The 25866-nt window shown below is 50.1% G+C and overlaps 1 protein-coding gene across 1 annotated transcript; it reads right to left on the bottom strand.

Annotated features, from left to right (window-relative positions):
* Positions 1 to 1359: 1359 nt before the first annotated feature.
* Positions 1360 to 23097, bottom strand: LOC128106992 (anthrax toxin receptor-like). The gene is made up of 16 exons (XM_052732355.1): positions 22906 to 23097; positions 17454 to 17525; positions 16194 to 16265; positions 14304 to 14479; positions 13314 to 13393; positions 13164 to 13232; positions 12819 to 12896; positions 12666 to 12726; positions 10628 to 10732; positions 8797 to 8866; positions 8197 to 8275; positions 6718 to 6972; positions 6174 to 6212; positions 5094 to 5216; positions 4053 to 4130; positions 1360 to 1569 (listed from the first exon to the last, which is right to left on the bottom strand). The coding sequence occupies exons 1-16, from the start codon at positions 22974 to 22976 to the stop codon at positions 1360 to 1362; spliced, it is 1638 nt and encodes a 545-aa protein (XP_052588315.1). The 5' UTR covers positions 22977 to 23097.
* Positions 23098 to 25866: the final 2769 nt, after the last annotated feature.

The following is a 25866-nucleotide window of genomic DNA, read 5'->3' on the forward strand; positions in this document are numbered from 1 at the left end:
CTTGGAAATCATGGTCCTAGGCTTCAGCTCCCAAGCCAGGCCAGCAATCTCCCCTTTGAAAGAGAATTCCATCCTCTGCTTAGCCCAGGGACAACCATCTGAGAAGCCCGAACAGATCTTGACTCATCAATGACTAAGCTAGCACAGGTGGGAAGGGGGAGGGTGAGTTTTTGGAAATGACAGCCTCCTTGGGCCAGTTCTTCCAGAGAGCGCCTGTGAGGCCAAAGGATATACTCAGTAGCCACCCTATTACCTGTCTATGTCTTACCTTCTGTAAGGAAGCCTGCTGTGAGGTCCAGTGGGACTAAGTCATGCCCTGGGATGGATGGGAGGACTGTTGACCCAAGTGAAGATGTGAAATATCTTCAAGCTACATGAAGGCACCCTGGGCACATCTTACGTGACATGCTACAGGGCAAAGGCATTCTAAAGCCAGGAAGTGCTCTGCTAAGTAAGCCATGGCCACTAGTCAGACTGACGGAGACAGTTCCTCAGCTGAGGTCCCTTCTTTCCAGGTGATTCTAACTTCTATCAAGCTGATTTAAAAAATCTAACCAGCACAGGTTCTCACAGGCACTCTGGAAATGAGTCCGAAAATGGGACCAGATGGAAGTTCTGTGTCCTCCAAGAGGTTAAGCACACAGATGCAGGACCCATAGTATAGCAGCTCAAGATCTACAGTGTAAGCAGCTGCTAGCTTCTTCTGTCAGCACCGGTGTGCCTAGCAGCTGGGTAGGCACATGGACACAGTTGGGCAGGCTGGATGGTTGAGCACACAAGGCACAGCTCTCACGGAGCGTCTATGATACTGACGAAGGACACAATACATATTTGTCTCCTCCAGAGAAGTCCAGAGAACCCTCTGAACTCTGCTGGACTTAGAGATGGCATGATGGATCTGGAAAGAGAAGTCTTGGTCCTGAAGAGGCCTTGCCTCCCTCTTGGACCCATCTAAGACAGGGGTAGCCTAAAACTAGAGACCAGGATCACAGGATTCAACAGATGAGAAATTCAAATGCTTTCCTTTATGAAAACTGAAGGAAGGAGACTAAGCCGGTCTTTTTAACTCAAAATTTGGGAGAAAGGGGGTTTTACAGAAAATTTTCCCTTCGGACAGATAAAGACAGAGTCGTCAGAAATAACAGTGGCCCTTGTCTAGTCACATGATGCTAGAGAGCCCTGTCCTGTCCTGCAGCAGAATCACATCTCAAGAAGTAGAGCATCTCCCTGGGAGACAGATTTATTAATGAGCAGCAAGTTCCAATCTACTATTTCTTTTATTAAAATCCTCACCCTGATACACAGGGCCCAGCAGCCAAGCCCTCTCAGCCTTGGCTCTGTGGCAGCTGAGAGGTTCACTCAGTGGGCTGGAGTGACCGTGGGACTCTGGAGAGAGGGGGTGAGCAACTGCAGCCTGGACGGAATCCTGGAGCAGCTGCCTGGGAACTGGCTGCACTGAGAGCAGGAGGCTAGAGGCAGACACTCGTGGCTGGGTGGCAGGATGGCCTTGGGGCCACAGGAGTCCTGAGCACAGAGGGCCTTCAGGAGAGCAAAGCTGATGCACGGCTGCTGCAGGGAAGAGGAGAGACAGAACACTGAGATACCACTGCAAGCAGGCCCTGGAAGCTGTGGTTGCTTGGTTGGGTGGCGGGAAGCACCACAGCACTACAGGTTAAGCTTGGGTCCTACCCACCCACTTGTACTTTCCTTCTAGATCTGCTGCAGGTAGCAGAATGGTGTGGAGACCAGGAAAGAGCCGCAGGTTCTGAGAAACTTTGTTTTTGTGTGCCTTACGCAGCAGAAGGATTTCTGTGAACGCGATTAAGGATTTGGGGGTGGGGAGCCATGCTAGAGATGTGAAAGGAGCATATGCAAACCCCAGCAGCAGACAATGCCAGGGTTGGTATGGGCAGGGGCCTCCTGGAGGGCTCTGCCTTGCTGGCTCTGTAGGTAGAGAAAGGGCCTAACACTATGGAAGGCTGAGGCTTCATCTCCAGAGGCCATAAAGGGCAAGGACTCTTCCACAACCTCACAAGCATGGGCTCCTGGAAACAACTTGAGTTTAGCTCACTGAAGTCAATTCTACACTTCAGTGTGCAGTCTGTACAAGTACAAGGGGCCACGCATGCTCTGGGGCAGGAAATAGGGGTGAGTTCAGGACTATTAACAGGTCGATTGAACCATCCAAAGGGAAGGGCATTGTTTTCTCACATAGGAGATGTAAGGAAGCCAGATGGGGGATAAACAGATGCTTCTCATTACACCTGCCTCTCAACCCAGTGAGACAGAGGTCTCTATCTCACTCTATGCCCACCCCGCTGAGGTCTCTATCTCACTCTATGCCCACCCCCACTGTGCACAGTCCTGGGATTGCCCCCCCCCCCCGCCCCACCCGCTGCCACACACTCCAACCTGGAAGCCCGGGCCCACACAGACACGATTCGCTCCACATTTGCCTGTATGTCCCTCTGCCAGCTTCTTGTGCCCAGGTAACCGTCTGAAGAGTCTTTATTAGGCCTTTTACAAAAGGCTCCCATGTCGCTCACTCCAAGTCAGACCGGAAGGGCTGCTGCTAGGCCTACCGCTGACCTGCTTGCTGTCTGTGTAACTCAGCTCTTAAAGGGGTCGGCAAAATCAAATGCTGTCAAGTAACCCTACGTCCATTTACCCTCTTCACAACAGCGAGTGGATTTTGCTAAGGGGTACAGGGTGCTCAGCGAGGAAGTAATGTGTCCCAAGGTGGTTATGGGAGTGAGCTCCAGCAAGTGGAACGTAGACAGGAATTGTTGGGTAGTGTTTTTCAAAAAAACCCCTTTACACTCTTCCCCCCTCTTTCTCCTCAGGATACTGTTGTGTTTATCAGAGCATGAGCAGACACTTTGTAAGGGGCTATAATAATTCATGAGTCTGATCAACTGAAGAATTGTTAGGCCTACCTGTGGGGCTAACACGAAGCCGTTTAGATAAAACTTCTTGGTGGCACTAAACTTTCTCAAGCCAGTATCTTCCAAAATGAAGCCTCTTTCAAAATTCCCTTCTCTTTGTACTTTTTTTTTCCAAGATAGTGTTTTTTCTTTGTGTAGCCCTGGCTGTCCTGGAACTCACTCTGTAGACCAGGCTGGCCTTGAACTCACAGAAATCTGCCTGCCTCTGCCTCCTGAGTGCTGAGATTAAAGGTGTGTGCCACTGCCTGGCTCTCTTTGATATTCTTATGTATTTTATAACACAGCTTAGAGACCTTATACATAAACCCATGGGAGCCTCTACTCACTTCTTCAGACATTGCTCTCTGCCATATGTCACATTCCCAGTTCCAGAGCAGCCATGGACCTTGGACTGGAGAAGGCAAAGGGCACTCTTTTCCACTTTTCCTCTAGGCTCAGGACAGGATTCACACCCTGCTCTACCAACGACTGCCATGCACACCATAAACTGGGCAGCCAGAGTCCAGAAAACATCATTAGGATGAGCCAGACCTGAAGTAGCCCTGTAAGAGTGACCTTAGTCACCTCCCCTGCACCCACACAATAGCTGGGCACAGTCGTGTATGTTCTTAACCCCGCAACTGAGTAAGGCTTAGGCAGATTCCGTGAGATCACTGGCAAAGCAGTCTAGTAGAAACAGCAAGCTACAGGTTTAATAAGAGACCCTGTCTCAAAAATTAAGGGGCGAACAGTTGAGGAAGGCATGCATTATTGACTTCTGACCTCCATTTGTTCACATACACAGGCAAGAATGCCTGCTTATACATGTGTATGCACACGCTTGAGCACACACACACACACACACACACACACACACACAAAGGAATTTTACTGCCTGGTAAATGGGGTCACTATTGCTCAGACAGCACGGTCAGCTATGGCCAAAGTGACCAGCCATTGACTTCATAGAGGCTCTAGGAGGCTCATGAGTACCAGGTCTCATGTCCTGGGAATTCTTCCTCAGCTCATGCTAGGACATGATTCTGAGCCACAGTCCTAGAAGGCATCTGTCCCAGGCAAAAGAAGTTGCCATTCTGCCCCTTTGGAGTGGCCTTGGGGCCCACTCACCTGGTCATCAGTCTGAGGCCACATCAGTGGCAACTGGTGGCAGCTTTGGGGGTTGAAGTTGCACACGGTCACATTGCCCTGAAAAACAGAATCATGCGATCATGAGGAAGAAGCAGGGCATGGACTCTGCCTGAGAAGGCACACAGGTCCTTGTTCTAGGACTCTGTGCTCGAGGAATTCTGAGAAGGAGCCCAAGTGTGCTCCTGGAGAGAGGAGCTTACAGCGTTGAGTGCCTGGGACCACCACTGTGAGACACAGTTTAAGAATCTGGGATGAGACAACATAGGTCTCGGTGGGGAGAGAAGCTGGCTTTGGAGAAGTTTAGAGGCTGGAGGGGTGTGTGTTGGCAAGCAGAGGCCTTTAGGGGAGCCATGATGTGGACGTAGACCTGGAGAAGGGCCGCACAGGAGAGGCAGGTTAAGCAGCCTGTGTCTTGCTCAGCGACACAGACCAAGGCAGAAATATAGAGAGCAGAAGGGCCTGAGCTCTAGGGGTTGGGAACCCTACAAGCTCAGCTCTAAAGTTCAGACTCAATAGGCCTGGTGCGGTAGGTGGGGCCAGGCCCTGCATGCTAGGCTAGGCCCAGGGCCAGTAGCCTTCTCTTCCGCTGGAGAACTTGTGTTGACTTCTCTTCGTGCCATTGGCAGGAGATAGGTGGGACTGGGTCTCAGCTAGCCTGCGAGGCTGCAGAGGAACTAAAGCTTCCAGAAGGAAGCAGGGATCATCACAGAGGCGGGACCAAGGAGGAAGAGGACAAATCCAGGAAGAAACCAGAGACGAGACCCCAAGCCGCTTCCAAGCCAGCTTTTCCCTCCTTCAGACCTGGACCTCCTAGATGAAAGAAGACGTGGAGGACAGCTGGTCTGGGACCCTCCTGCATGCTCTCCTCCCTAGGATAAGGGAGGGACTACATTTGCTTGTTCTCATATACATATCAGTTCAGATCCTGTGCCCGAGAGTTGCATCCTCCAGCAACCAGGCAGGCTGGAGTCACAGACCACCCCCCACCCCCACCCCACCCCACCCCCGGGGCCCTCTCACCTCCGCGTCTCTGCTCACAGACAGGCTACCACAGGTACAGCAGCAGATGATCACAATGGGGGGTGGATTTCCAGGTGGTGCTGGAGGAGACACTGGAGGGGGGGGCTGTTTCTTCTTTGGGGGCTGATAGGAGAGAGAAAAACCTGTCTGATCCTTGTCTGTGCTTTTCACAGCGCTTGGCACTGTGGGGCCACTCAGCTCTTGTTTTTGGGTGAAGGGAAGAATGTAACCCACACCTTCGGGAGGTCTTCCATGGAGAGAAAAGCAGGGAACTCCCTCCCCACAGTTTTCGGAGTAACAGCTTCTCAAAGTATTGACAACCCACTTCCTAGGTCAGCCTGGTGGGCCCAAGCCTGGCCTGGTTGCCGTACTGTAAGCCAGCACCAGCCAGGTAACTGTCCCTTACATCTGCCTCTGGCCTTTGCACAGGCATCCTCACCCAGGCCACTCTGCAGTCGGCACAGTCACGGCAAGATGGGGAGGCTGTTCCTATCCCAGCCCAAACCCAGGCTCCACCTGCCCCAGCCTCTCACTATGACTTCTGGTCCTCACCCGACTTGAGCCACAGATGCTCATTCACCTAGTTCCTGTGCTTCCCTGGGGACATCCCTCACAGCCCAGGGCCAGCTGGGACTCCTTCACCCTCCTTATCTAACCTCAGGTCTTTAGGCAGATCCCAGCCAACCCCTCTACCCTGCCAGGAGACAGGGATGAAGACAGATCTAACGGAGCAAGAAGACCTCCAACATGGGGATGGGGACCAGGACTTGACACAGAAGTCTGTTCTCAGGAACTGAGCTGCAACCTCAGCATCAAACAGAGTCCTTTGAGGTCCCCTGAAAACCACGGAGTCTGTAGATAATAGCTGCTCATGCTGAAACAGTGCCGCATGGTGCTGATTGTGTGGCCAAGGCAGGAGATCCTAAGAGTCTTTGACTGATGTCACCGTGAGCCCCTTCGTAGGCCCTTTGAAATGCTCTACCCTTCTTCCTTCCTGAGTACAGACAGGTCTTTGATGCCTCTTTTGAAGGTCATTGTCCTTAGGCATGTGACAGTATCCGCATCCAAAGCATGACTTACCTGTGGTTGGGGCTTAGGCAGGGGCAGCTCCTCAACAGGCTGGAGGGTAAAACAGACAAAAGAAGCTGGTGTGTATAAAATGGGCTCTGCCTCAGCTCAGCAGACAGGGTAAGCTGGTCTGCAGCAGGGATGCACATATCCTGGAATGGGTGTGGGCGCTCAAGCCTGTGCTGCCGTGCGCAACGGGCCCCCCCGATCTGCTGGAACCCCCACCCTTCTCTGCAGTTGGGAGTGATGAGCCGGGTCAAGGTGCTGATCCTGGAGAAGCCCAGCCACTAAGTGCTGCCTACCTGCCGAGCCCCACCCGCGTCAGAGCCCACACTCCTTCCCTTCCTCTAAGAGAAGCCCAGGGTCTTGCGGTCTCCCCTGACCTCCGGGCTCCTATTGGCTTTCTCTACTATCTGCTCCCCTGGATAGAGATGGGGCCTGACAGTTCTGTCTATGTGCTCTGCCGTCCCCAGGGTCATGGTGCTGCCTTGCGTCTATGCCTCTTGAACGGAGGGCGTGCTCCTGGGCCCCAGACTGAGCAGGTAGGGGCACTCACCGGAAGGCAGCACAACTGCCAGAAACAGCCAGTCAGTAACAGAGTCAGCAGCAGGGCCAGGAGTATAGGAGCAAAAATGAATCTGTCGATGCTTGGCTTCAGTTCCTTTGTGACCAGCGGGGTGGTGGGGATGGTGGTTGTTGGTAGAGTCGTCGTGGTACGCGGGATCGTCGTGGTGGTCGTTGTGGTGGTGGTCATTGTTTTAGTTGTGAGTTCCCTAGTGGTGGTGGCTTCGTCTGTAGTGTAGGATTTTCCCTGGCATAGAGAAAGGTTATATGCCAACCACTGCCAGAAGCACATCCCGCAGAGACCAAGGGCCATGGTGGAAGGCCCTCCTAGATATCTGCAGCTTGGCTTCTCATCCTCTTTCTTATTCCTGGGCTTCTCAGAACTGATGGGTCATCAGGAGATTCTACCTCTGGCCCTGCTCCAAGGCTTTTGCCAAGGTAAGGATGGCCCAGGATTCTCCGTGGTCTGAGGATCACAGCCTTCACTATGGCTTCAGCTGACAGGGCACTAGGCTATGGGTGACCAAATCTCTGGGAGAGGCTACAAGACCTCTCTTCCCACTTCCCAACTCCACAGCCTGGTGCTCACCCTTCTCCCTCTGAGACCCATCTTGTGACCTAAGCAGTGCCCACCCTCATGGGCACTTAGCAAGGTCAGAGTTCACAGTCTTGGCTCAGGCTCAGGCCACAGAACTTCAGGACTGGGACTACTCTCCCAGTTGCCTCCTAGAGTAGGCTACAGCCTGTCCAACCCTACTGAGTCAGAGGCCTGCTAAGAGCAAAGGCTGTAGAAATCGCTGGGAGAAGGTGCCCGGGACCCCGTGATGCTTGGCTGGAAGCTGAGACCATTGACTGGAAGATGTAACAACAGCTGCTGCTGGGGGCTGAAGACATGGGGCTTCTCTGCTTCAGTACTTATGTCCGGGAATGTTAGGTGGTGAGTGCCTACGGGGCAGAAATCTGAGTTCATCCTCCCAACTTATGTGTGGAGGTGAGAGATGAGCCAGGCAAACCCGAAGATGCCACTCAACTCTGAGGGGTTCTTATAAGCGGAGAGAAACCTCCTTTTCCTTGACACCCTCTCCTGTCACACTGCACTAGGCTCTGTTGTCACCAAACAGGCTTAAGGGCAGGGGGTCTAGAGTATGTGTAGGGCAACATTAGTGTCCAGGGCTCCATTTCTTTGTCACATACACCCTTATTGCAGTGGTGGACTTTTGTATTCCTGAACCTGGGACACCCCTGTGGAAGGGCTACATGCCCTAGACTTCATGGACAGGCCCTGGCAGACAGCTTGGTGCATGCCTCACTGGCCCTTCTGGAAACTGGGCTGGGTCACATAAGTTGTTTGTGTGTATAAGCTGCCCTTGGGGCCTGCCTGGAACCTCTCTGCCCCTTTGACCTACTGGATAGACCTGCACCAACCAGAGGGTCTGTGCAGATGGGGTCCCAGCCCCACCCTGGTACTCACACATAGCTTGCTGGCAACAAATAAATTTTTATTCAGGAAGTTTCTTCCATTGTCCAGGCTGAGTAGAACATGGATCACTCTAACACAGAGACAGACACTGAGAAACAGCCTGGCCACAAGGACCTACCAAGAAATAACCCCAGTTCTTCTCATGGTCATACTAAATCTCAGACACTCCAAACTGCTGCAGAGTGGACTTGTGGGTAAAGAAAGGAACTAGGAGTGAACCTCTGAATGACAGTGAAGGGCTGCAGGTTAGACCATGAGAGGCACCTACAATCCATGGCCTTTGAGCTAAGGCATTGAGCTAAGGCATTAGGGAGATGGGCATGGAATCACCATGCTGGCTTGTACCAGAGAGATGATCAGAGAAGATGTTGCGGCCCTCAGTACCATCATCTCCTGCATCCCACCCTCAGTAAAGCCTGAGCACTGTGCACCACTCAGCACCATGGGGGCCACCGACAGGGCCAGGCGGGAGGGTACTGGAGCCCAGCTGCAGGCAGACAGGTGCTCTACAGCAGAGGGACATCTTAGATTCCACACTATATTGGTAAACACTGATCTCTTCCCTCGAGGCCTCCAACAAGGGGCACTTACTTTCCTGGTTCCTCTACGATCGGTCCAGGACAAGTAACCGTAGTCTTGGTTAGATTGAAGGCTTTTACATCTAAAAGAAAAAGACAAGAATGGCCAACAGATGTGTCCCTTCTACCATTGTTGCCCTCTACCTGCAGAGCTGACCAATAAGCAGCAATCTCCTCTCTACCTTCTTCAATCCAAAGACTGTTGGTGGACCCCAACTCTGCCAGCATCAAAGAGCACTCTGGTGCCTGGTAGAAGCAGGCAGCAAGAGCCCTTGCACCTCAGGGCTTACCTACTGGGGACTATGATCACCTTCCCCTTTCATAACCTAAGTACACACACACACACACGCACTTTCACACACACACATACACACACACACACACACACACACACACACACACACACACACACACCTCTGCGCTCGCGCACGCGCGTGTGGGTGGGGAGATTATACTTGTGAGAGAAAACATGTAGCATTTGTCTTTCTGGATCTGGCTTATTTTGCTTAACATGATGATCTATCCATTCTCCTGAAAAGCGACATGATTTTATTTTTATTTATAGTTGAAAAAATCCATTGTGTCTATGTTTATTTAGGATAAGTATGGGGATAGTAAACAAGAAAAAGGACTCAGACAGGGCAAGGGGAGAAAGGGACTTTTGAAATAAATGAAAAGATAAATAATTAGAGGAGTGGAGAAGAAAACTGTGAACAAGGGAGAAGAAAATAATTGGAGACTAGTAAGAAGAGAAAAAACAAGCAAATTTTCCAATAATGAGAAAACCGGAAAACAAAATTACAATTAAATGTAAGGAGGAAAATAAAAATTAAATCATGAAAAATATGTCATGCCAGGTGGTGGTGGCTCTTGCCTTTAATCCCAGCACTCGGGAGGCAGAGGCAGACTGATCTCTGCGAGTTCAAGGCCAGCCTGGTCTATAGAACGAGTTCAATGATAGCCAGGACTGTTACACAGAGAAACCCTAACTCAGGGAAAAAAAATTTATATACATGTTGTGGGGGGGGGGGCTTTAAAAATGACATAAAAGTATTCCTAAAACTGCAGTAGAAAGGGAAAACAGGCCGGGCAGTGGTGGCGCACGCCTTTAATCCCAGCACTCGGGAGGCAGAGGCAGGCGGATCTCTGTGAGTTCAAGGCCAGTCTGGGCTACCAAGTGAGTTCCAGGAAAAGGCGCAAAGCTACACAGAGAAACCCTGTCTCAAAAAACAAAAAACAAAAAACAAAACAAAACAAAAAACAAAAACAAAAGAAAAAGAAAAAAAGAAAGGGAAACCAGAAAAGCAAAAAGACTGTCTGCTACCCAAGACAAAAATCTATAGGCCACTAAGGGATTCTGAGAGCAGGAGGGTAAAGGAGTCTCCCTGTGGAGGAGCCCTACCTGATTGTCCAATGCCAAGGGCTCAGGCTGGAATCATGTACGTGCAACAGTGAATGGGTTCAGTAGGTCTATCTATTCTATGTGTGACAATAACAAAGAAGAGGAGGCTAGGGATTTGAGAGGGAATGGGGCCTGGGGAGATAGGAGAAGTTTGAAGAAGGAAAGGAAAGGAAATTATAAAATGAGGAATAAATTAAAAGGTTGTCTAATAATACAAATATATAAGAATTAGATGAATGTAGGGCAGGGAATAAAAAATAAAAACATGACTTTTTCTTGCATATAGTAAGTTTAAAAGAATATTGGTAAAAGTGCCAGCGAAGGAGGTGGCATCCCAGGTATCTCTGCCAGGGCTCTTTTCACTTAGACACACTACCTAGGTGTCCAGCAGGACAGTCAATGAGGGTGGAGAGACTTGACTGAGAGAAGTGACCCCACTTACCTTTGAAACTCATATCAATGTCACTGAAATAGAACCTGCAAATAACCTCTTCTTGACGCATGGCAAAGTCAAAGCCATATCCACGAATTACCACTGGGTTTGATTCTGTAAAGACAATGTTCAAACCGTGAGGAGAGCTGGGGGCTTCATTCTCTCGGATCTATCTTTTCATGACTCTCTGCTCCCTAAAATGGAATTTCAAGGTGGCCTCCAACAAGGGAGAATCTCTGTGTGAGCCAACATCCATATTGGTTCCTGCTTGCTGACACTCTTCCTCACAGCAGTGGAGATGCTCTCTGACACTGAAGACCATATACAGGAGACACAGAGTAGGCGGCAGGCTGGCTGTTCCCACAGGAGCCAGAAAGGATTTCCTCAGCCTGTGCCCTTGCCCAGCTGCCTCAGGGCCCAGATACAGCCCATCCCTGTACCCTGTGCACTTCAGATGCCCAAAGGTAGCTGACCAAGGACTCTCCTCCATCTTCAGACTCCAGGAACACAGGCTGACTCAGTGCTAGCCATAAGAAACAGCCCATTTGGCTTCACTTGGGGTGCAACATCCTGCCTTGGGCTTCCCTCCAAAAAACAGGCACTCTGTATGTGGCAGGTTCGCACAAGATGGCCAACAGTTCAACGGGTCTGTGGTTGAACTGATGTCTGGAGGTACCTGTCTGATTGGAGATAACTCATGTTTCCGTCTGGGGTTTGTCACAGTTGCCCAGACACCAAGGCATCTTTGTCCGTGGGACAATCAGAAACACGAGGGAAGGCTGCATGACTGGGCTCCTTTACCCAGAAGTAGAAGAGAACCTGTGAGGAAGGAGGCTTCTTCTCTGCACTCTTCCACACAGCAATCTCCTCTCTCTTACACAGCACGGGGAAGGCCAAGGGGCAGAATGGAGCCCAGAACCAGAATAGAAACAGCATCATCAGGTTCTGTCTTTAGCACCTACCATCTTCTGGAGGCTGTCACCTCTCTATCCAGTCTCTAATCTCATTGACAGCCTGTGCATGCCACTTCTTTCTAGCATAGTCCTGTCTGCCCAAGCCTAGAGCCCTGGGGCTCTGTGGGAGGACACAGATGTCAAGATCCAGCTGCCGAGACTGAAGGAAGCAGAGCAACCCAGGCCTCCCGGTCCTGCCTTCTTTTGCAGGACACAAAGGCCAGCCATAGGGTGACCAAGCCTGAATGCACCATGATCGTGGCAAAGAAAGGCAGCTTTCTCCCAAGACCAGACACATGTGTGACCTCTGTAAGCTGACCTGGGGAGGCTGGAATAGACAGAAGGCACCCCTGTCAGCTCCAGTCCTTGGGGTCAGGCATCTACCATTTCAGTGCTGAGGTGAAGTGAACATGGCTGTCTTTGCAGATATTTTTGTAGGCACAAAGAGTCCCTCATGCTTCTAGTAACAGAGTGGATACCCTCTGCTCCCAATTCTTTCTCTTTATTCCTCAGTGTGACCGACCTGCTACTGTCCTCATTTCGTGAGTGTTCAGTGGTTGACTTTTCTGGAAGTTACCAAGCTTCTCTGGATGTACTGGTGGCTCCATCTAGGTTTCATTGAAAGTTTTGTACCCTTTTCCTAGCTTAACAATTACACTTTTGTTATGAGATAAATAAGCAGTAATTGTACACATAATGCTATGTCATCACACCATGTACCTTCCAAATGTACATTGCGCTATACCCAAATCATAGCCACCCCATGCGTGTTCATCCCTCACACATACACATTCCACACTTACCCATATTTTAACATACATGTGGTCCTTGTTCACATAATGTATCCAAATATACATATCATGTACCATATGCACAACACAAAATCTATACATAAAGACACATTATATAATAACACAAGAACACATACACACAGAATATACACCCATATAAACCACATGCACACAAAACTTTACACACCATCCAGAAGCTGATATGCATTCATACTCATTGTATGCATATCACCCACACACCACAAACACATGCATGCACACACAACACATTTGTCTGCCTACAACAGTCCCCTCAGCTCTTACCTCTTATACATATAATCGGTGTATCTAAAGACTTAAGGGATGGACAGGCCTTGGAAGCTAGCTGGAACATGGAGAGCAGTAAACAAGGTCAGAAAATTAAGCTTCAGGAATCCTGTGAGGTGGCCCGCCTCTGCCTGTACCCATTGCACTCACTGGGAAAATGAGGTCATTCAGATGATCGGCTTTCGTATTTGGAAATGCATTTTCTGGTTTGTCTGCAATTCCTACTATCTAAAAGAGAGAAGTGACTTGAACATCCAGCCAGGAGCCATTCGATTCAGTCATGGCTCAGACACTGGCTTCTGCCCATAGCCCAGGCTTTGAAAAAGGCAAGTTCTCTGGCCACCCATCCACCCAGGGGAAGAGTCTGTCAGGTTCGCCATACTGCTGCAGTGGCCACCTGTTGCCCAAACCACCGGGGTAGATGAGATGACCACCTCTGGGCGGAGGGTTGCTTTAACTGGATTCAGAGGGGCACCTGGTCACCTAGACAGTTACCTGATCTTTCTTAGAGCTGCCCACACCCACACTGTAAACAGACGCTCCCATCCTCCGAGCTTTGTCAGCCTAGGAGAAAGACAAGAGCCACATATAAGCCACCAACGCAGAGAGCAAGGAAGAGATGCAGCTGAAGATGGCTGGGCTCACCTCTTCCACTGAATACTGATAGGCATCATCATCCAGAGGGCTGTTGAGCAAGGAGATGATCATGCTGGGGCGATAGACACCTGCAGGGAAGCAAGAGTGATTGGGTGCTTGAGGTTCCAGGGGAGGCCCGCAGAACCTCTGGGACCCCCACAGGCTGTTGAGCCCAGCACTACCCAATGCAGGCCCAGTTTCCTCATCCCCTTAGCCACTTGGGTCAGGAGCCCAGATCCAGAACCAACCATTCAGTGATCCCCAGAATGAGAAGGGACTATGTTCACTACCTAGTCTACAGATTAGGAGGCAGAGGGGTCAGGAGCAGTCCAGAGAGGTTGATTTGGCTATACCCTCAGGGAAATCCAGTCTCTACTCAGCCTGTCCATGAGGCTGAGCATGCCGAGTGAAGAGGGTGGAAGCTGGTACTAACTCTGGGCACAGCCCTGAAGATGTCCTATTGGTAACAGTGGGCCCAGTAATCAGGACTATGGGTCAACAGGTGTTAGACAAGGGACTCCACATCTCAGCATCTTTCCCCATCTGCTCCTACCTATTCCAGACAAGTGCTGTGGGCCTACACTCAGGGGCATGGGTCCTACTATGCATTGCCCCTTGTACTGCCTGACACAGGGATGCAAGAGACAGGTTAAGAAAAAAGAACTGGAAAAGGAAGATCTGGCAGCCAAGGGGACACCAAACCCTGGTTCCCTGCATGGATCACTGTACTCATCTCCTTTCTGTTCACAGGGCCATCTACAGGACAAAGACCTCAGCATGATCGAGGCTCACACATAGCCATATGGGGCCTCCTACCCTTCTCAGAAACATCACAAACACAGTGCTCACAGAGGCCTGAGGCCCAGAGAAGGGGCCATGAGACAAGCACTGGACGAGGCCTGAGGACCTGCCCGTGGCCTTTCCAGGGAATCCCGGCTCTGTGGGGACCCATCCAACAAAAGTGCAGGCAGCTCACCTCCTGGGTATGTCTTTCTTATCTGCCTATGTGCCTGCAAGGAAACAAAGAAAAACGGGAGACGTTGTGAGGTGACCCCACAGTAGTGGACACATAGGTGGCTCTAGCCCTCCACACCTTCCTCAGTCCTCGGTAAAGGTGTTCATGTCCTGCCAGCACGCTATACTTCAATCTTTCAACACCCTTAAGGATTTCTTCTCTGAAAAAAAAAAAAATCAAAAACAAAGGTGACATGAAGACTATGGACAGTGACAAGACATCCCCAAGCTTTCCCTCTGCCTTTCTCTGTCTCTGATCCCATGAGCACGAAGGCAGCTTGGACAGGGGTAGGAGGACGGGGAAGGTCTCAGTCAGCGTCAAAGCCAAGAACTCTCATGGGGGCCCACATTCCTAACTGGAACCCTGATGCTGAGGTCACCCTCCTGAGCAGTCTATTACTCGGTGGGTAGGGCTGAAGAGGGCCATGTCACCAGCTGAGTCACTGCCCAGCTCCCGTCTTCCCTGTCACGGAGTCCTGGCATGACTTCTCCTCCAGTCTGCTAAAGGCAGCGGCCAGTCAGTCTACTTAGATATGAGCCCAACTGTGGACTCCACAAGCTCCCGACAAAGAAGCCTGAGCCTGGGAGTTGGGCCCTGAGGCTGTCCATGAGGCGACTGCGTTGCTTCCTAAGCTAGAAGCGACATGGCCTGTCAGGTGCTGTTAGGACAGATAGAACTGACTGAGGCAGGCAGGCCTGGGTCTGCTAGCTGTTCTGGGACAGGGAGTGGGGTATGAGGATAATCCAGTGTGGCAAAAATGCACAGACACAGCAGGATGACTAACAGGGGACTCTAAGGTGGCTTCCTGTTGGGGAGAAAGAGATCTTGCCATGAGCTGAGCTCTGAAGACCTTATTCCTGGCCCAGCCTAGCCTAGGAAGTATGAGGGTCACACCCATTAGGCCCAGTGGGATCAAATCACAGTCTGCCAACCCCAGCCCAGCCCCCACCCATGTGCCCAGCCCCTACTGACTCTCTGGGCTTCCTGTGGGAAGCCTTCCCATAGATGTTCTCTCTGCCACTCAAACCCGGTTGGGTTTCTCCAAACCCACGCCACAGGGCATATCAGATCTTTCCTGGACTCTTGGAGCCGACACTCATGTTCCTTTCCCCAAGTGAACTGGAGCTGTCATCTCCATAGGTGTGGGACACATCCTGTTTCACCCCCAGGCCCTGGACAGGGCTTTCCTAGGCCTCTGCACACCCCTAATGCTAAACGTCATGCCTTTCTCGCTCTGTTCTTCTTGCTCTGGATGGAGTTCCAGGCTAGGCATCTAAAGCTCTTCCTCCCTGAAGCTCCCAACAACATCCTTTCGCTGGTACTCCGGGGACAAGAGGGTCACCTCCCTCTGTGGGTACCTGCTCCACATATTTGCCTGTAGTGTACAGGCCAGCCTTGGACTCTTGCTTCTGCCCTGGGATTCCCCCTTCCCAGAGTGGGCCTCAGCTGCCTTTCTCTGGACTCCAGAACCTTCCCCTGGCTCCCAGCTGTCTCTCTGTCCCACTGACCCGGGCAGAGGATGAGCAGGTCCATCAGGCTCTGTACAAGCCTGGGCTGTTCAGGGGATCCACATATCCTCTGCCCTCCTCAACCCCGTGTGTTGTCATAGCCAGGTCCCAGAGAAGAGTCAAGAGTGGTGGAAGACAGACAAGCAAGAATGTTGAAAACTTCTGGAAGCACCAGTTTATGGGTTCCAGTGATGCAGGAATTCAAGGGCCTGGCAGGCTGAAGTTAGTAGTGAATATCAGTATCCAGGCATGTGGCAACAAGCCACTGTAGACACCGTAGGAGCCCTCATGGAGGTCTCTGCAAGCCCTCAGTTCCACGGAGGCCTGAAACACCACTCCTGAATCAGCTTTCACATAAACACTTACCTGTCTCCAGTGAGGGGTAGGATGACGTTGCCCTTACAGGAGTAGGTGATGATGGACACCCGCAGATCCTGGCTGGGAGGAAGCAGGTGTTTACGAGAAGCCACCACCTCAACATGATGTCATCAAGATGTCAAGGAAGGTACTTATACAAAATTCTCTTTTCCCTCTTCTCCTCACTTCCCCTTTGAGGCCTTATCTAGTAGGCAGAGGATGTTGAGTAAATTTCATGAAAGATTCTGAACCCTATGGAAATGTGGCTCCTAAGAAAGTGGCAGCCAAATCGGTCCCCTATTCCATCCCTGTGCTCAAACACATGCACACTTATATGTGCTTACAGTCATACATGTACACACACTCATATACACACCCACCCACACTGAATAAGCAAGACTCCTCCATAGGATCCCCCTTCTCCTCACCTCTTGTCTACTGTAGGTTTCTCAGCATCTCAGCCTGACTCCAAGGAATTGTTCTTCCTCTGGCTTCCCCTTCTCCCAATCCACTGCACTCTAGCACAGGACCCTCAGAAAACTATCAAGCATCCCTGACCGAGTTTCCCAGTGACCCATCTCCAGTTCAGTTGACTCAGCTGAATCTCAGTCTTAATCTTGCTCCTCTAATCTCCACAAAACTTCTATGTCCCACCCCAGCCCCACCCCGGCTCCCACTGGAAAATCTAAACCCCTTGGCCTGGCTTAGTAAGTCCCTATGCCCTTGTTTCCAAGCTGACCAGCCCTCTCCTGGGGTACTGGCACTCACCAGCCTCAGAGACCACCCACTTCCTTGAGACCACCTTAATGGCTGCTCTGTCCTTATCTTCTCCATCACTGAAGTCATCTCATTTCCATATCCTTTTGGATACCACCCTGACTTCCTCTAGGAATCCTTGCCTTGCCTTGTATCCTTCACAGCTGGTTGCCTGTCCTCTTCTTCTGACCCCCCCTCCCCCACAGCACTCTGCAACCAAGTGCTAGTTCCTGAGTTACTGGTCTCCCTGCCTTTCCAGACCTTGCAGGCTGAGGGGTCCTGGAGGGTGAACTCTGTCCCTATACTACACCTAGCTCCCAGGCAAGAGCAGCCAATGCTGCAGACACTCCATGGGACCAATGGACTGTGTCCTCTGCCCTGCTCAGCACACCAGCCTGGGTCTGTGCTCCCTCTATAAGGAACGCTTGCACCTCCCAATTCCGAGAAATGTGTCCTCTGCATGACCAGACATGCCCCATGCATCCCAAAGGAGCCTGCAGCATCAAGTCGTACTTTGACACCCTCTTTACCATATCCTCCACAAACTTGTGAACGTGTGGCCAGGCGCGTGACATGCGTTCAGACCTGAAGACAAAGGAGATATCCCTCGGTGGATACAGGGTTCCAGTGGACCAGGCCACTTCCTCCCTCCCCAGCCCTCCACTGGCTTCCTTAACAGAGGCCTCTGCACCAATAGTGCCCACCACACTAGAACAGCCTGAGAGGTAACTTTCTCCAGGGCCAGCAATGGGCAGAGGGTAGCTAAAGAGCCCCATCTGGTGGAACTGAAAGGACCCCATGGTAGAGGCTCATTGGTGTGGCTGAGCACAGCAAGGTAGGGACTGTGTGGTCTTGGAATAGGGAAGGGTCTCTTTTTGGAAAAGCCCCCGAGTGCTTATAGGTAGCCTCTCTGGGCTCCCCACTTGCCCTTGATTTTCTGTTTCCAGGCCCCTTTCATCACTTAACACCACTTGGTTGTCAGAGTCCTTGGATATCGTAATCCAGGCCCAGAGGCTGACTCAGGCCTGGGCCGTATTGTCTTTGCTGTGCTCTTGAGTTCTTGAACATCAGATTTGTCAGAACATCTGTGGATCCTTTTTCATACCTGTGTGCCACCTGCACTCTTTTCTCATAGCATTCCCCTTTCCAAATTCCCCCACATTTCCCAACATCCACAAAAGAGGCATTTTTCTCTGGGAGATGGGCCTTAGCTATGGTGGGGATGCATGTCTGTTTTGGAACCTAACCTTCAACCAGTCTACACCATCCAGCCACCCTGGCCTAAGAAGGGCTCCTCCAGCAGACACTGCTTGGAGAAGGCAGATGGAGGCCCAGTCACTGCTGACATGACATCCTAGTTCCCAACCCTCGCAAGTGCTGTGGGAATCTTCCCGTTCTGACTCTCAAATCCCCGCTCCCAGTTTTTCTCCCTCTCAGTCCCCAGATGGAAAGCAAGCAGATGAAGTAAGTGGGCTTTGTGACCTTCCATCTAGTAGGATTCACCTCTGACCCACACCCCCCAAACAAAGGACTCTGTAATCCACAGCTTTGCTGGTCTTCACATCAAGGAAGAGACAAAAGTCCGTTTTGAAGGTATGGGGTAGATGGAGGAGAGTTCAGTGGTTATCTCTTCCTTCTGAAATCTGAATAATAGTTTGGAGTGAATCTGAGGCTGGTATAGCCTCTGGGTTTTGTTGGCTCATGTGTTTTGAATGCTGTGAGTCAGAAGCTCCTGCTGACAGAAGCATCTCACCTTCAGTGATGCTTTTGCCCATGAACGTGACCTCCCTGAAGGCTATGTTCATATGTGTAATTGTCACTGACTTAGTCACTTTTCTTTTCGCTCTAACAAAACATCTGACAAAAGCCACTTAAGGCAAGAAAAGCTTATTTGGGCTTGCAGCTTGACAGCACAGTAGACAAGTCATTGAAGCAGGAACTTGAGGCAGTTAGACCTACCACATCTGTAGTCCAAGAGCAAAGAGAGCCTGGTGGTCCACACCTTTAATCCCAGCACTCAGGAGGCAGAGATGGGCAGATCTTTGTGAGTTTGAGGCCAGCCTGGGCTACAGAGTGAGTTCCAGGACAGCCAGGGCTGTACAGAGAAATTGTCGCAAAAGAAACAAAAGAAGGAGGAGGAGGAGGAGAAAGAAGGAAGAAGGAAGAAGGAAGAAGAAGAAGAAGAAGAAGAAGAAGAAGAAGAAGAAGAAGAAGAAGAAGAAGAAGAAGAAGAAGAAGAAGAAGAAAGTTCAGCCTGAGACTCCAGCCCATGGAACCATGTTGCCCACATTTACCATGGGTCTTCCCACTTCAGGTAGCCCAAAACAGAAACTCTGTCATATACATGTCCAGAAATGTGTCTCCTCAGCAACCCCAGATCCTGTCAAGTTGATAATGTTAACCACCACATGTCCACCCACTGTCAACTTGACACCAAAACCAACAAAAGTCCCTTTCCTTGTCATCTCCTGGCTATCTCAGAAGACAAAATGTACTCAGTCTACCTTCAGAAGTCCCTGAAGTCTTTTAACAGTCCCAACACTGCTCAAAAATACAGGTGCATAATCTTTTCAGAGTCTCAAGCAGTGAGTTCCAATAACATGCAAGAGCAAATCACGTGTTTCTAACATACACTAGCACAGAGTAAAGATCTTCTACTCCAAAAAAGAGGAATGGAGACATAGCAAGGAAAGATCAGTCTAAAGCAAAGCTAAAACCAAGCCGGGCAAACATCGTGTCCAGCATCTGGGGTCTTGATATCATATCTCTTGGGCAGCCCTGACCCACTAGCTCTGCTACCTTCAACACACATGGCTTCTCTTCCAGGTCTAATCCATGCCTGCAGCTCTTCTCAGCAGATGTCCCTTGGGTCTTTATTGAAACTTAGATTCCACCTCCTCAGCTTCACCTACTCTGAACTCAATGCCCTCCTAGAACTACAGCATCGTGGCCCATGACCGCCGAAATCTCGCATCTTTTGTGCCTACAAACCTGTTCTACATGGATGATGCTGCCATGTTATGTTGCTAGCTTGTGATAAAGCCTTGCTGCTCTAGACCACAGTTCCATCTGTCTGTGTGCTGATCCCAGAGAAACACTTTACTAGGGGTTGTTTTCCAGCAAGGAACTACTGCAGTGGGATTCTCAGTATAGACTTCCCGCTTCTGATGAATTTGTATGCATCAGAAGACAGTCTTTGCTGGGAAGCATTTTGTCCCTGGGACACTTTTCCTATTGTTGCAGTACAGAGAAGGTTTTTTTTTTTTTTTAAAGATGCTAGTCTTTAAAAATTCCAACTGCTTTCACAGCACCCACTTTGTCTGTGACTTAGATGTTCTCCTTTCCCCACAGGCTACATTTTATACACATGCATATACATATGCATATACATATGCATATACATATACATATACATATACATATACATATACATATACATATACATATACATATATAGCTGGCTTGTTTGTTTTTCTGTCTCTCTCTGGAGACCTAGATATGAGCAGTGAGCAATAACCATGACACAGCCCACATGCTAACCTGTCTTGAAATTTCTTCCAACAAACAAATTAGTCCTTTACTAAAACAAAACAAAACAGAGTCTCATGCATCCTAGACTCTCCTCAAACTTGTTATGTAGAATGACCTCAAACTCTTAATCTTCTTGCCTCTGTTTCCTAATATTAACTATCATAGTTCCACACCAAAGAGCAGCCTCCCGCTTTACACTCTCCTGCTGCCTCTGCCCAGCTGAACTCTGAGTAGAGATGATGGGCAAACTCACCGTTAGATGAGCCTAACACTGGCAAGACTACCATTCTTACAGCACCCATGCACCTACAGATACATCCCATGATATCAGCTAATCTCCACAACAGAGGAAAAACAAAGCTCTGAAAGGTAGAGCCAGTTTCTACAGTATTCCAACCAGCTACAGGCGAATCTAGAACTCTCTCTAAAATCCCACACACTGCTCATTGCTTCTGGTATACCTCGTCCCAGTTGTGAATAACTAAGCTTTGACTCTAAAAACTAAACACAATGCAGACTTTGCTCTGGTAAGCTCCCAGACTAATGTGCAAGATGGGTCCTTTTCCCTAACAGGAGGTGACATGGCTTCCTGGTTATGGCCCTTTGTGATGAGTATCTTCCCACAAAGGCTCACAAGGACCCAGAATATCTGCCCTGCTCACAAACTCTGGAAGTTTCAATTTGAAATTATAGTTTGAGTTTTTTTTAATTATAGTTTAGTTTAAGTTAGATTGTAGTTTAAATGATAATTAAGTTTTCAATTTGAGATTATATTGAAAGAGGATCTGGATTCCAGAACTCAAGACAAATTGAAGTTTCAAGGACAATAGGAAGAAAGACCGTATGACATGCAGGGGCCTAGAACTTCCAGAACATTCACCCATTTGTGTATGAATGCTGATCCTTAAATGAAACAGTGATCACCTGGCGTCTGAGGGTGTCGTCGTGCTAAAATCTGAGACCTGAACATCATAGTCCTATAAACAAGATGGAGGGAAAGGAGATGACAGAATCTTCCATGAAAACCAAGCTATGAAAAAGCCAAATGCACTTTAGTTATCAGTCGATGGTGGATTTACAAACCTCAAACAGAAACGGAAGGTACTCAGCACAATCCTGTTAGTACAAACAAGGCCATAATACCAAGAGGAAAAACCTAGACTTGCCCATAACTGCTCGAGGGAGTGGATCAGAAGCGGGGAATTTGACAGGGGCCTTGAGTTGTGATACTCCTCCTTTGGTGTGGGGCATTAAATTTACCCTCCTTCACTTGGAAACCAGCCGGTATGCAGGTGAACACGGCACATCAACAGGCTGCATAATTAATGATATTTCACACACCCCATCTGTGCCCAGAGCCCTTTCCATCCACCATAGAGAAGGGTCCATTCCCTTTTATACCCCACACTGGGGCCCTAGGGAAGTAGGTGGGACAAATACAACAGGATGGCAGCTGAGAGGACCCCTCTACAGAAGGACTGGCCCAGACAGGCTGTCAACCCACAGCCCCATAGGGCACATCCTCATCTGGCCCTGACGCCCAAGGGAAAATACCAGCCTCGGCAGTGCTAGCTATCAAAGGGACGAGCTGTACCCATTGTTTTCAGGGTCCCTGGGCTGTAGAGAGAAAAAGGCCTCTTTTTTGAGTGGCTAGGGAGGCTCCATAAGTGGCTGGCCTAGCTTAGAAACAAGGGGCTTAGACCCATGTCCTCTTGCCCACCAGCGTTCAAGGAGAATAAGAGAAATGAGAAGATCCAAGCCAGAAATGATGGGCAGAGCCCAGTCTTGTCACCAGAGCCCAGGAACCCTGGTCTTGCCACCACCAAACGACTTGGTCACCTTGCCAACCCAAGAGTGCACTCCAAAATAGAAGTCCCAATCTCCTCTGCAGCCCAGGATGTTTGAAGATGCAAGCATTCAAGAGAGTCCAGACAGGGCTTTCCCACCCCTGCTCTGGTTGAATGGGCAGCAAGTCCAGCCCTAGCCTACCAGGAAGTTCAGAGAACACAGGCTAGCTCTCCCAGCCCAGCCCCGCAACCCCTTCCTTCCCCTGACAGCCAAGAGGAGCCTAAGGACTAGCCCAGCCTACCCAGAGCCACACTGTGGCAAATAGCACAAGGGTTATCTCTGGCTCTTTGTGTAGGAGAAAGCTGACTGCTTAGGATAGCTAAGCCAAGGCCACTTGGTGGCAGCAACTATCCCTGCAGAGCCCCTGAGTGAGCTGCCCATGTGGCTGAGAAGTCAGCTCCTAACAGCCAGTGGGCTGGAGGACAGTGAAAACCCAGATGGGGTAGGATGCTAAGGACAGAGCCACCAGGAAGTACTGTGGGGGCCTCCCTATCTTCAGGAAATAAGTCAGTTACAGAAGCTGGGTTGTGACCACCATGATGAGAGGCTGGGCCTTCAGGGTCCCCTGTAAGGAAAAGCCACTCACTTTTCCAGGACAAAGTAGATGTCAGGGGTGGCCTGGCATGGTTGCGGCTTCGAATTCTTTCGACGCCACATGTACTTTAGGCTCTGGGCTGTGGGGTGGCGGAAATTTCTTGAGCCCAAGTCCAGTCCAGGGTAGTTTTCCCAATCATGGTACTGGTACAGGAAGTTCCCTGTGCTGAGCAGTGATGGAAGTAACATCAGCAGGAAGAGCACAGAGTGAGGTACTGGAGGGCATCCCAATGTTTTCATGGTGATCTTTGTAAGGTCCCAGATAGGCAGATGACAGACTACCTCTGACTTCCTTCTCTGCTGCCTCTGCCCGTACTTAGGGACAGTAGCCCTTATGTCCTCTCACTAATGTTCACTGCTGTTCTCCACGTGGTGGCCTCAGACCATAGGGACCGGGGACATAGCTGCTCTGGGGGTATTCTGCCTCTCACTGCCTGCATAGCCCTTCCCCCAATACTCTAGGGTTATGATGGACAGGAAGGTTGACATGGTGACTTTGTGACCTGCCCTCTGCTCTATGTCCTGCATGCTGACAGTACCAAGTGACAGTCACAGGACCTTTGGTGTCAGATAAAGCCTCCTTGTCCTTCACCTAGCCAAGAAATCCAGACATTTTGTTAACTGAGACAGAGTTTCCAAGTGGACAAGATCATGGGTCATCATTAGTGAGGAAGTCCAGGTGGGAAATGGAAAGCTGTTTGTGGGTCTCTAAGTCAGCCAGGTGCTGGTGATATACTCCTGCCACAATCTTTGGTGAACAGGGCAGTCCACAGCCGTGTGACAAGCTGCCCAACCGTGGGAACTTAACAACCATTTTACTATATTTGCAGGGCAGGACCCTTGGGAAGGATAGAGTATATTTCAGATGAGGCTCCTTGGGAAGACTTGAGAGGCAGGCCTCAGAAATGCCTGGAAGCTTCTTCAGTGGCACCTGGGCTAAAATCATCTCCTGCTTGAACCCTGCTGCATGAGAACATTTGTGAGTCAAGAGAATAATGTGCTGATGAAATTTCATGATTTCTAAACTACCAAATATTCAAGATATTCTATCATTTCAAGTAATTCCTGGAACAAAACAAACAAAAGCCCACCAATCCAATGCAGTGTGCTGCAAGGCATTTGTACATTATATGAATTAAAAGATCTATTTTAAATTTATTAAGAATAATTTTATCAGATTTGATTTTGTGCATATAAAGAAAAAATTGATCAGAGTATTTCTAAGCTTGTTTGCCCTCGGTTGGAAGGCTCTGAACCCTTTTTTAAGTGCGTGTGTCTCCCCTTAACACATCTTTTCTGCCACTGCAAATGCTGTGATGCAGTGGGGTAGTCGTGGGCCAAGCCCCCCACAATTCTCTGGGAGCTGGGGGCTGTGTCCTTGTTTCTGAACCTCTGATGCAGGAGCTCTGACTTGCAGATATGGGTGATGTCATAAAGGGCTCCACATTTTGACCTTGCTCCCTGTAGATACTCTCGAAGCTCTGAGCCTCCATCAGGAAAGTCTACTCCTCTTGGCGCTACCACACTGTGAGGAGGCCCAAGTCATTGATATCTATAGATACAAGGGTTCTGTGAACAGTCGCAGATGTGCCTTTGGAGTCCTCTCGACCAGGTACCACAGGCAGCAGTGAAGAAGCTTCCAGACACTTTCAGTCTCCACCACACAAGTCCTGGCTCAGGTGCTGAAGTCTTCCCAGGAGCCCTGTCACAAGTACCCTCTCACCCCACACTCCCCAAGGGTCTGACCCATGGAATTTGTGAGCACAATGCAATGGTTCTGTGTGAAGTCACCAAGATCGGGCAGCTTGTCACATGACAGTGGATGGCTGGACTACTTCCATTCACAGAGAATGCTAGCAGCAACAACATGATCTCCATCCCTTTCTGGATCCTGCTATTGCCTGGCTTACTTGAGGACACACAATTGGCCTCACACTTTCCACACACAGGCTTCCTGGCCCTTTAGCCTCCTCCTCGTCAGTGACCTGGTAACCTCACTCTCTCTGCTACCTTCTTAGTGAAGAAAATGCCTGGGCTCCTTGAGGTGGCCCCTAAGGACCTCTGTGAGGAGCTGTGATGAGGGACAAGGAGGCCTCATCTGAAACCTCTGCAAAGGTCCTGTGACTGTCTCTTGGCACTGTCTACATGAAGGCACTGAGCAAAGGGGCAGGTCACAAAGTCACCATGTCAACCTCCCTGTCCATCACAACCCCAGGGTTGGGGGAAGGGTTGTACAGGCAGTGAGAGGCAGGATGCCCCAGAGCAGCTATGACCCTGGTCCCTATGCTCTGAGGCCACCAAGTGGAGAGCAGCAGTGAGCATTAGTGAGAGGACACAAGGGCTATTGTCCCTAAGTGCAGGCAGAGCCAGCACAGAAAGAAGTCAGAGGTGGCTAGAACTCAGCCTGCATAGACTTTGGCACAGAGCCCCCATTTCTAGGAGACTCACGGCCAAGAAAATGCAAGACTGTAGTCCCCAGGTGTCCCTCTCGGTGCACCTGCTGCTGTTGCTACTGTCGCCTACGCCACCTGCTGCAGCCCAGAGTTTCCTGTACTCTCAGTCTGACCAAAAACCCTACGATGAGGACCCTGCTAGGTTCCATACAGATGAAGAATGGAAGCCCAGACAGACTGAGGAGGAAGTGGAGGACGATGAGGAAGATGTTATGCAGTATTGTGATGGCGACTTTGATGTTTACTTCGTCTTTGACAAGTGAGTAGCCCTTGCTGCCCTGCCTAGATGGTCTCCATGTACATCTATCCCCTGGCAGAACCAGGCCTGCAGTATGATAGCTTCTGCCAGGAGAGAAGCAGGAGAAGTCTGTGAGTGAGACCAGAGAGTTAGCCGGGCGGTGGTGGCACGTGCCTTTAATCCCAGCACTCAGGAAGCAGAGGCAGGCAGATCTCTATGAGTTCAAGGCCAGCCTGGCCTACAGAGCTAGTTCCAGGACAGT

The sequence above is a fragment of the Peromyscus californicus genome, unplaced genomic scaffold, assembly GCF_007827085.1.
Source record: "Peromyscus californicus insignis strain IS unplaced genomic scaffold, ASM782708v3 Scaffold_12__1_contigs__length_115047231, whole genome shotgun sequence".
In the NCBI taxonomy this organism is placed as follows: domain Eukaryota; kingdom Metazoa; phylum Chordata; class Mammalia; order Rodentia; family Cricetidae; genus Peromyscus; species Peromyscus californicus.

Coding starts and splice junctions, on each gene's coding strand:
- LOC128106992 (XM_052732355.1), bottom strand. CDS start 22,976: ATGTGGCGTCGAAAGAATTCGAAGCCGCAACCATGCCAGGCCACCCCT. Junction 8,276..8,796: donor ATCGTAGAGGAACCAGGAAA/GTAAGTGCCCCT, acceptor TCTCTGTGTTAG/AGTGATCCATGTTCTACTCA. Junction 6,973..8,196: donor TTGTTGCCAGCAAGCTATGT/GTGAGTACCAGG, acceptor TCTCTATGCCAG/GGAAAATCCTACACTACAGA.